General features: G+C 42.0%; 1 protein-coding gene across 2 annotated transcripts in view; it reads left to right on the top strand.

Annotated features, from left to right (window-relative positions):
- RIMS2 (regulating synaptic membrane exocytosis 2) overlaps positions 1–5,446 on the top strand; it is an 867,608-nt gene extending 862,162 nt beyond the window's left edge. For both annotated transcript variants that reach the window (XM_019551690.1, XM_019551699.1), the window contains 3 exons: positions 384–485; positions 1,897–2,036; positions 2,517–5,446. In XM_019551690.1, coding sequence (XP_019407235.1) covers positions 384–485; positions 1,897–2,036; positions 2,517–2,735 — 461 coding nt within the window. In that variant the 3' untranslated portion in view covers positions 2,736–5,446. The remainder of the gene's footprint in view (positions 1–383; positions 486–1,896; positions 2,037–2,516) is intronic.
- Positions 5,447–11,890: the final 6,444 nt, after the last annotated feature.

Genomic DNA, 11,890 nt, shown 5'->3' on the forward strand with positions numbered 1-11,890 from the left:
CCTTTATCTCTGTTCTCTGTTTCTGTGTCTGTAAAATGGATATTTTAATACTTGTCTACCTTTATGTAGCATTTTTCAGCCAGTATTAAAGTGCTGGTTAGTGCAAATGCATTTTCTAACTGTACTTTTAGTGGCTCTGTGCTCACAGAAGTTTATAAAGAGAAAATTGATTTACTTCCAAGAAAGGTCAAGTGAGCATGTATAGTACCAGTGAAAAGTACAAGTCATAACATCAATTATAAAAGATTATTTAAATCCTTGTTGAAAATTTTCATTTCATGGGAAGGATGCAAATTGTCACACATTAATTACATAATAATGTCACAAGTTATAATAGAATTGGATATTTTTCAGTTGCAATTCATGGAGATTTTCTTTTTCAGGTGATATCCAGGTAGGAATGATGGACAAAAAAGGACAGTTGGAGGTAGAAATAATACGAGCCCGTGGCCTTGTTGTAAAACCAGGTTCAAAGACACTGCCAGGTAAGAAAAAACTATCTGATTTACATGAATAGAAATACTATGCTAAAACACGAAGTTCTCTAGAAAATGTAGTGGGTTATATAGTTGTAAAAAAGTACGGAGCTGGTATTAAAGACTACAGTAAATCTAAGTGTTTATTTTCAACTCCATCTTCACAAAAATAGTGGTTATGTATTCTAGGCAATTTAATAGGGACAAAAGTTATTCTATAGCAAATTAAACCTGTTTTGAAGCTATAAGTCAGGACTGTTCAACAGGTGGTGGCTTCAGTGACCCCTGAAGGGTTAGTATGCACTTTTCAGGCTCTTGTCACGGTTGTCACTGCCTCCCCCACCCTGGTGTTGCTTCTGCCACAACAGCTGGGTTCTTCAGGCTCTCCGACCCTCTTTTGGCTTCTATGTCCTGCCCCTGCCCTTGGCAGGCTGGGGAAGCAGTGGTGTGGCGGGATATGGGGATGGGCTCCTCATGCTGTGCATGAGGGAGGCTGGAGCTGGGCTGCCTACACTGTAGGGGGTTACATGGTCAAGAGGGGAAGGGGGATTCTGTGTCTGCAGTGGGGGTGGAAAGCTGAGTTGCTTGTCTGACACATGCACCCAGGGGGCATGGAGCCAGGCTGCCTGGCTCTGTGCATGGTGGGGAGGGAACAGGCTGGGCTGTCAGAGAAAGCCTGAGTGTGCCGCCCTGTGCCATTAGCAGTCCTTGGTCTGTGGCCTGCACCTTATGTAGCCACTGGGACTGCCGCTCACATAGGTGTGACCCCCGGCTGCTCAGAAGTTGGAAAGGCCTGATGTAAGTAATTGTGGGAGAGGAGAAAATTAATCAAATCATTGTAATAGGTCCCCACCTTGAAAAAGGTAGGAACATGCTACTTACTGTGTTCTCTTTATCAAGTGTATTGTCCTACTGTGTTTGTATACAGCTGCTTATAAAAGGAACAGTTTGGAAATATGTTCACCAGGCTGTCCTACCAGAATAGATAGCATTTCAGGGGCATAACTTTTCCCCTTGTACATTATTTCAAAAGAACTGTTTAGGTGCTTACTTCAAAACTCAATAAAGTCAGTGCATGCTTTCCAATAATTTATTCCTCTTTCAAATGGACCAAATGGACATGTAGTACTTTTTAGTACCATGTATGCTGAAGAATTGCCAGTATCGTTTCAGTTCAAAAAATTGAATTGTTTTATCAAATATAGATTACAAATAAGGGAGTAATGTAGAGAAGGCTGGTTATCCAAAAGATACAAACATGTTAAATGGGAATAAGTGTTAATAAATACTATGTGCAAGGCCTTGCACAGTTAATGTATTTATGTACAAAATGACAGATCTCTATAGTATTAAATATTGAAGCTAGTGTGCAAAAGTCTGCATTTGCCTTTCACTTCTTCTTCTTCTTTCTCTTCCTAAGCACCATACGTAAAGGTGTATTTATTAGAAAATGGGGTCTGTATAGCCAAAAAGAAAACAAAAGTAGCAAGAAAAACGCTGGAACCTCTTTACCAGCAACTTTTGTCATTTGAAGAAAGTCCCCAAGGAAAAGTTTTACAGGTAATTTTCATGAATATTCTTGTGCCTCTGAACATGTTTCACTTGTATTGTCACTGAATGAGCTCAGGGTTCTTCTGTGACTTATTCTGTGAGTCTTTCTATTTCAAACCCTTACTGAGCAAATTGCTACCATGGCAATCTGTTACGCTGTATTGATGATTTAGCCAGTAAAGAGGTGCTCTGTGCATAGTAATACTATATTCAAACTAGTATATGTCACCTATACCAAATGTATGGGCTCCATTTCACAGTACACCTCAATTTTCTGCTTCCTTTTTATCCAGTTGCATGGGTTTACAGCCCGGGTTACATTTACTTCTGTACAACTATAACAGATTGAAAGCTAAATCATGTGAAAATTTATCTTCCATTAGAATTGCTTATCTTTTAATAAGTAACTGGGTGTATCTGAAGAATTAGCTGCATTAGATCACACTCTTTCTTATTTGATTCTGAAATCTCTATTTTCTTTACCAACAGATAATTGTTTGGGGAGACTATGGACGTATGGATCATAAATCTTTTATGGGAGTGGCACAGATACTTTTAGACGAACTGGACTTGTCCAATATGGTGATTGGGTGGTTCAAACTCTTCCCCCCTTCCTCCTTAGTAGATCCAACCTTAGCCCCTCTCACTAGAAGAGCTTCCCAATCATCTCTTGAAAGTTCAACAGGACCTTCTTATGCTCGCTCATAGCAGCTGTGAAACTGTCATAGCAACCAGCGTTACAAAAAAAAATTTACAGGTCGCAAACCCTGGTAACACTGCATGCTTAATGTTGTGTCTTCTGAGCCTGTTTCTAGGGCTACAAAGCGATCCTGTGTTCTCAGAGGAAGTTGCACACATTGTGCCCTAAAGAAGGCCCTCAGGTGAAGGAGTGGAGCTATAAAGAACTAATGGGTTTGGAGTTCAGTGACGCTCAGTTTTGGTCCAATCTGAAGCCATGGATTAAACTAAAAGAATCAATCTGTTTCATGCAACAAAAGTCCCTTTCAATGGCATATCTATTTTGTTGCTCCCTTTTCTTTATTTATCTGCCCCCCCAAGCTTGGTTATGCCACAGAAATGGAATTTACCCTCCCATGAAGCCATGTTACAAGTCAGTGGAATAGCAGACATGAGAAGAACAGTGGAAGACTGTAAAGCCGCTGGAAAAGAAAAGTCAGCTGCTGTTTGGAACAGTCATTTATGACCAGAGCAAACACTTCATACTAGAAAGGTTCAAGACTTAAAGTGGCAGGCTTCATAGCTCCCGCTATTGCTACAGTGAAACCCCAGACGCAATGGACTCTAAATAAATTCTGTGGATATACTGTACTGTATGAAATTAAAGAAACTTTTTTGCATGGACACAGATTTAGCTGAACACTTAAATTATTTTCTTGGGGCTGCAACTTGCAAAAAAAAAAAAAAAAGAATAAATCAGCCATTTTCAACAATTTATATTATTTTTAAAAATAAATTTCACTAGTGCATGGTTTTAAAGGGGAGAGAATGCAACAGGGTGATACAAAGACACACCACGTTTATCATTCTTTAAACCAGTCATGGTCTGTGTTTTTGCAGACGTATATTAAAAATAAAAAATTATTTCTAGCAAATATTTAAAATTCTGTTTATGTGACAAGGAATAAGTGTAATATATTAAATTTATTTAAATGTAAAAGGTACAAGCCTTGTAAAGTTCAACATTATGTGCAAATTGTACACTTCTTTTCCCTTCTTTCTCTATCTCTCCTCCCAAACTCCTTTTCCTTTTGCTTTTTGCCCCCTTCCCATCTCCCAGGATTATCATATTCAAAACAGCTACCTTTTGATTTACTATTCTCTTATGCCCCATTATTGGTTCAGGGTTGCAGATTATTCTGCATTCCTGAATTCTTTGAGAAAAATATTGTTTAAGAACTTACTTTTTTCAAGCATGTTGAAAAGGATTTTGCAACATGGCTTGGGAGTACATTAAAGTAATTCAGCATGTATTTGATAAAGAAAATATTTGAACTTTTTGCAATTTATTGTACAGTGCATGGTAACTTATTTTCATTTTTTCTCACCTTCAAATTGAATTCTACAGCAAAATACTGGAATCATGTGGCCATTGTAAGATGTCTTCAATAAATTTGTTTTCAGCACCAGCATTGTTCATTCAAGGGTTGAACGATCATTCTTGAAGGTTTTGGAGAGAGAAAAAAATGAACTGGAAGTCTGATTTCCATTAGCTAAATTTCAACAGTTTCATTTGCACTTAGACAAATAAATTGCTACCTATTTGGACATATAAGAAACAGCAAAGGTTGCTACTAATAATTCTTCTGCTGTAAAGTTCAATTTTTAATGAACTAATATTTGTGATGGCAGAGACAATTAGGGATTATCAGTCTGCCATAAAAATGTCAAACTTTCATTTGTAATCGCCTTAAAGAAATTCGAATATTAACAATCGAACAGCTATTTAACACCATCACCAAAAGCCTCAGTGCAGAGTCAACAGATCTCAAAATACTTGTCTCTAATGTAACAGGCAGTTACTACCATTGGGTGGTGCTGCACATTCAGATTTCTCATTAACTTCTAATTAAAGGGAATGTAACTGGCTAACATTTAATGAAAACTGTCCCTCTTTTGGGTCTCTATATGTCTTTAATTCATACATAAGGTTTAATGTTGAAACCTTGCAATAACGTCTAAAATATACATAACATTTATCTTTAAATTTAGGCCATACAGAACAGAATTCTTCTGATTTTGTTTCAAAATCTATTTTTCCCATTAGAAAACTGTCTGTGCCTCATAAGAGCGCAGAAACATCAATAGATAACACTTAAAATGCCTTTTACGTTTTGGTGCAATATAATATACATCAAGACTGTGTCTTGTCATCCTGAGATTATATAATGGATCAATGTTAAGTTAATGAACAGACCAATAAAAAATATTTATTGAAATAATTTAGATACTTATGTACCAGCAACAAATAGATATTAAAAAACATACAGACAATATCCCCTAGATTAAAACAAAAGCTACATAACCATTCTGATACTGTGAGATGGTCACACATTCTTGTATGCATATTCCTATATAAATTATTTCTAATTTTTAAAATGAAGGATGTGACCATACAGAAGGTTTGTACATACTTGTCATTATGCAGTATTTATTTTAAAAATTAATGTAATTTTTTTTAATTTTCAGGTCTGCAACTCTACTTATGATTTAGTCATGTAAATAGCACTATTCCAGTGATCACTGCTGTCTTGTACATAGTACATTTTAAAAGTTAAAAGGAATTACAGCTGGGGGAAAAAAATGGCAGATTAGGCCTGTAATGAACACCAACTAATGTAAATCAAATTCATTCTGGTGATGGTATTTAACACTTTAAATAAAACATTTTCTTTACAGAATGTGTACATTATGCATTGTCTCTTTCCTAAGCAGGATGATTTGCTCCATTCCTGATGTGATCTTCATGGATTATCACACTACAAAATTAAAGATCAATAAAACTATTATTATCAGGATAATGATGTCAGTGAGTTGCTAGAAATAGAACTTTTCTTGTGGTTGGGCTATAGTAGCGAACTTTTAACTGTACAATTTGGATTTGGAGATTCGGCTGCCGAATTGGGCAGAATCTCCACCGAATCAAATCGGCGACCAAAGCTTCTAACAGCCCTAATAGCTATCCCTTAATATCTCAGAAAAACAGCACTCTTTTGGAGCATATCATCCTTTGACACAGGAACTAACTTGGTGGATGAAAAGAATGGAGTGGGAATAATATACTTGGACTTTTGAAAACAGTCCCACATGACATTCTCATAAGAGAACTGGGGAAACATGCACTATGTAGAATTACTGTTGGATAGATACTTAAGTTGAGTAAATAATTGCAAGCAGAGTAACTATAATTAGCTCTGTTAGAATGGCAGAATGCGTGATGAGAGTTATACAGGGATCTAGATTTCTGGGTCCAATGCTCTTTAATATTTTAATTAATGACTTCAGTTCAAAAGGATCTTAATATTGGAGCACTTGGCACTAGATAATTGAATGGAATCCAGCAAAATAGTGGAAGTGCTGCAGCTAGGGAAGAGAAATCAAGTGCACACACTGGGAACAGAAAGTGAGTGTCTAGCTAGATCAGTAGTGTTCGGTCTCTACAGCTGGATGGGCCAAATGAGTGGGGCAGGGACAGCATACAGGCCAGATGTTGTGTGCAAGGTGAATCTACAGGCCAGATCTTGCATGGGGTAAGCCCACAGGTGCCATCTAGCACTCGAGTGTGATCCCATGTGCCTGATCTGGCTGCAGCCTGGTCCCCATTTGACCACAAGCCCAGCCCTGCATGGCACATCCAGCTGAAGAACAGCTATATGTCAGCATGATCTGGTACACAGGACTCCTCAGAGACGGGGAAGTAGTGTAGCAGTGTTAATTGCTGAGGCTCTGAGAGCAATATGGCTACCACTGTCCCCTCTGTCAAATTTCCAGACCCATGGGGAGCTCCAATGGTCATATGACATGGCTCCATGGGCAAGAAGTTGAGCATTACTGAGGTAAAACAAGGAGCCATTTGATCTGGCTCACACAGCTGCACAGCAGCTTGAGGAATTGGATGGGGTGAGGAGGGGAGGGGAGTGGGGGTAGGAAGTGGGGGTGGAGAGTCCTAGTGTTTCCTGGCCTATGTGGATCTTGGCCAGAAATCCCCTGAAAAGAAGTGGCGAGGTGAGATAACACTACTGACTGCTCTAAATTTGCAGTGGCAGCAATGGGGAGTTCTTATTGTGGCTTGGCTGGGATAGGAGCAGGAGAATTATCTGAACCTGCAAAGAATACCCTTCCTCTCTCCCCTGCTGCAGCACTTCCTTTTCCTTTTATTTCCCTACCACAAAGCCTAGCACAATGCTGTAACAAGGTTTGTACTGTATGTGACCCCATCAGTGAGGCAGGAATGAAGCACTTCCCAAAGGGATTCATAGAATCATAGAACATTAGTATTGGAAAAACCCTCAGGAGGTCATCTAGTCCAACCCCTTGCTTAAAGCAGGACCAACGCCAACTAAATTATCCCAGCCCAGGCTTTGTCTAGCTGGATCTTAAAAACCTTCAAGGATGGAGATTCTACCACCTGTCTGGGTAACCTGTTCCAGTGTTTTACTATATGTTTTACTAAGTGCTTTCATTGTTTATTCGGCATATAGTTGCATACTATCTTTATGAACTTGGAAACACGGTTTTTTGGGGGAAGGGGTTGTTTTGTTTTTAGATGATCCACTTTAATTGTGAGCCAGGGATTGAGAATATGTATTGTTGTAAGGAATGGTGTTGATAGCTGCCAGTATGTCTTTACACTAAGGGTAGCAGTAGACCTCTGAAGCCGATGGGAATGCTAATGGCCTTTTTTTTTTTTTTTTGGGAAATGGGGGGGGGGGGGGAATCATTAGAATTTCTACATCTAGGCTAGGGACAGACATTACACATAAACTGGTTTAAGTGACCAGAAACTGGTTTAAACCTGTAACACAACAGACATTTAATGCACATAAGCCAGCCTGAAAATGGCCGAAACTGGTTTGAGATAAACCTGGTTGAATGTAGTATCAGACTTAACTGATATGGCTCAAACTAATTTATGCAATGTCTGTCCCAGACCACTTGCTGGTTTAAGTTAAATCAGAGACCCCCCCAGCATCACAGCATGCTCTCTGGGCTGGGTGGGGCTCTCTGCTCCAGAGCAGGACTGGCCCCTCCCCTCTGGTCTCTAGCCAGAGTAGAGGTAAGGGTGTGGCCAGACAGTGGCCCCTGAGGCAAATTCCACCTTCCATTCCCTTCCTGTCCCCCTCTCCCCATCCCCCGGCCACTGGCAAACCCTGTGGACTGCAGCTGGGGTCTGCCAGCCCCAGCTGCACCTCCATGGCTTTCTTGCAGCCAGACAGAGACAGAGTTAATTCCTCCCTATGTCTAGGTTGCCTGTAGCCAGGGTGGGGGTTAATTCCACAGCAGTCCCAGAGGGGGAAGAGAGGCAAGACCTGCACCTGTGAGCCCAGAGCTAAGACTTGCAGGACCAGACTGAGAGGTGGGAAGTGTTGGCAAATACCTGACAATCATTATCACACAAATGTGCTGGAGATGGAGTTAAAAGAAGTTGCAGACAGCTTCTGACTGGAAATTGCAGACCAAAGAATACAGAGAGCTACATTTACATTATAAAGCAGAATCTGTCAAACCTAAACAAAGCCTTTCTAAATGTCTGGCTATAAGGAGACACTCTGCCCTCAGGATTAATAAGACTTATGCAAAGCTTTATCTTGTCTTCCTGCTTTACATTTTAAATTAGAGTAAGTTGTGTATGCTTTGTTTTACTGGGCTGTATCTTAGCTGATGTGAAGAGTTTTGGTAGTTCCCTGTTGTATGCTTTGCAAATTGTTGTGTTCAATACATGCTTGCTTCAGAGAAAGGACTCTTTCCCCATCCCCACTCCTCAGTCTGGCAGCAACTCCCACCCCCGCAGCTGGTGGCTGCCATGCTGTGTGTCCTGGTAGTCCCAAGCTAGTGCCTGGCCATACTACCTCTGCTCCAGCAGGGAGGGGTGAGAGCCTTAGAGGGCATCTCTCTTCCCTCTCCTTTGACAGTGGCTGGCAGGCATGCTCTAGCATCCCTTGGCTTCTGGCTTGAGCCACTGCAAGCATGTGGCTGCATTTCCTGGTTTAATGTGTGTCCAGTTATTAATCAGTTTAAGCTGTGCAGCTTAGACTAACCTGCAAAGAATTAATCAATTTAGGCTCAGGCTTTTTGAATGTCTGTCCCTAGCCTTAGTGATGCAGCTGAAACACTAACAGCAACCACCTGAAGCACTATCCCCAAGGAAAGCAGGAGCAAGGCCTATATTACACAGAATAAGAAGAGGTGCCTTGGGGACCCACTGGAAATTCAGGGAGTAGGGTGAATTCAGTCTGGGTGGCAACTGCATGTGTCAGAAGTAGAAAGGCAAAAGAAAATGAAAGAAGAACAGGTAGTATAGCACTAGGAAGTCAAGGTAAAGAGCTTTAAGACAGGCTTGGAACTGGATGCAAAGAACCCATATCAGGCATGTCTAAATGAGAGCACACATGCAGGATGCAGTGCTGCAGACCTGTCTGCGGTGCTACCCACTGTGCACACTGCTCATGCAGGCACCCTCATGCTGCTAATTTGCAGCGCGGGGGGAGGGTTGACACTGGGAGATCCTGGTGTCAAAATCCATGCTACAAAAAAGCAGGGGAGCACACATGATGGCAACATGCACTGCCCAAAACCAGAGCCTGGATGGATAGAGCCATACCCTGATTGCCAGCCAAGTTCCCTGCTGCCAGATTGCCACCATTAGAGCCCCAGGAGGTCTCCAGGACCACAGGTAAGGCTGCTGGGGCCATCCCAAATGCTGGCCCTAGCCTCCCCTACCCCACCTGGGGCAACTGGCCATGCACCAGAGTGCACATGCAGGGGTGTTCCCCTGGGGACAAGTAGCAGTGGTACAACTATGTGCTGCTGTTATTTGTCCCCAGGGAAATGTACATGTATGCTGATGTGGATGTGCCCATCCTGTTGCTTGTTTCTACTGTGTTTAGGGCAACAGTCCTTTGTGTTCATTCTCTGTAAATAAACAGGATTCTGCACAAAAAAAACCATGACTCGCCTTACAGAAATAGCCCAAAAGCACCCCCTCCATCCCCCCAAAATATTGGCTAACTGCTGAGAACAAAAGGGTTAGCAACATGCAACTTTGTCAAAAATGCTCCTTGATTTGTGTGGAGTGAGTCATTGTGTTTGCTGTAACTACTTTCTGTTCCTTTTCCTCCAGCATCCTGCCTCATGATTTACATTGTTAGTTTGCCTGAAAAGCACTCTGCAGATGAAAACCCTAGCATAAGTGCTATGTCACCTTAATTGGGACACTTTTCTGTTTCATGTATCTTCATTGCAGGATGTGGCAGAATACCATCTCTGTTTCTCTCCAAACTCTGCTGTCTGACTATTTGGTTACCATGGTCACTGCAGAGGGCAGATACCACTGATCCCATCTGCTTCAGGTAACCCTGAGTTGTAACCAGCACTGGATACATTCCTGAGGGAAAGGGGAAACCTGCTCCCTCTGTCTACGTGACTAGCATCACATACCTGGGTGGAGGACTTAAGCTCCCTATTGTTCTAAGGAAAGTTAACATGAGTGGGAGGGGGCTAAGGACCCTGCCAGTCTACCCAGCAACCAGTGATGCATTTTAAATTGGTTGGCTAGCAGCCATCAGTTGGTGGCCTTCATTGGATCAGGTAAATGAGGTCATAAGATCCCTATAAGTTAAGGACTGCCCAGGAAGAAGGGCAGTAGCCATGATGAAAACTCACAGAGAGAAGCTGGACCATCTGAAACTCGCGCTCTCTCTCTTGAAACTCATGATCAATGAACTGCCTGCCTCTGGATGATACTCGTGAGTAAGCTACCTGAGCTCTAACTAGTTATATAGCTTGCAGTAATTCAGATGCGTGATCAAATGCTACCATAGCACTGTTTACTCTAACGTATTTTTCTGATATTGTTTTACCTTGTACCCTGTTTCAAACCTACTCCTTGTAACTGATAAAGTTCTCTTTTGTACCTAGAATGGGAGACTTATTGGGAGAGGGTCTAGATTATGCCTTGAGGTCCCCTTGGTTCAGCTGAGTAAGGGAGACCACTATTTGTGCCCCAGACTGAGGGAAGCACCCCAAGTTCTCGCAGTGGGTAAAGTACTAAAAGAGAACTAGGCCTGTGTTTCCCAGAGGGTACAGGTCCTAGACTAGTCCAGACTCTGGGTGGTGGTGGCGTTACCCCTAGGATTGTGGGTGTGCTCCAGGAAGGGGGTTGGCTGGATGTGAGGCACCCCCAGGGAAGCACCTGGAGTCTGGAAAGTGGTTTGGGGGCAGTGAGATTGGTGGCTCAATGCAGGAGCACCTCCTACTGGCCTGCCACACAGGGTTTCAAATTAGTTAAAATTATGAGGCTGTTTCAGAAACAAATGGAATTTCAAAATAAAACCATGTTGTGTGCAACAGCCATTCATTGGACTACATCACTTCTCTACAGAGTCACCACTCACTGGGTGGACTATCTGGACTGTAGAGCAGATGTGGTAAGATTTCGAAGCCTAGTCTCAACAGTCACATGTGCACTGTTATACTAGAAAATAACACCTTGCTTAAATAGCTGGCTTCAGGTGGTTTTGGACAACATGGCAGTAGGTGGTGTTGATGATATACCCATGTGCTATGAAGTAGACAAAGCATGGTCTCATGCAATCACAAGGGTGAGCAAGACCATGCTAGCAGATGATCAAGTGCAAAAATGTTGGGACAGCAGCAATGATATGCATTTCCACTACATGCACTGCTTTTCGTTCTTGAGATTATATTCATGGACACTGTCCTTGTGAAGAAGCATGAGAGGAACCCCTCACCTTTGTCCCATACATATTCTAGAAGCTGGTTACATGCTTCCCCAGGCTGTTGTTTATGCACACCTTATCAGTTACTTTGGCACTCAATGGACATACACTTTCTAGTAATTCAGGCAATCATGCAAAATGGCATGGCTACTGCCAGTATTTAGGTCTCCTTCCACCACTAGTTCAGGCATGCTGACTCACCTGTGCACACAGAGGATTTGACCTTGGCAACATCTTCCTTCTCCTTTGTAGCTGTGTTGGGGGTCCTGCCTGGGTTTTGTTCACTGTGGACATGCAGCCATTTTTTAACTTCTCCATCTACTCACTCCTTCAACTTTCTCTACCCACCAACCTTCTCCCTCAACCTTCCATTGAGCCACTCAGTTC

This window comes from Crocodylus porosus, unplaced genomic scaffold (assembly GCF_001723895.1).
Source record: "Crocodylus porosus isolate Cpor-Errol unplaced genomic scaffold, CroPor_comp1, whole genome shotgun sequence".
In the NCBI taxonomy this organism is placed as follows: Eukaryota; Metazoa; Chordata; order Crocodylia; family Crocodylidae; genus Crocodylus; species Crocodylus porosus.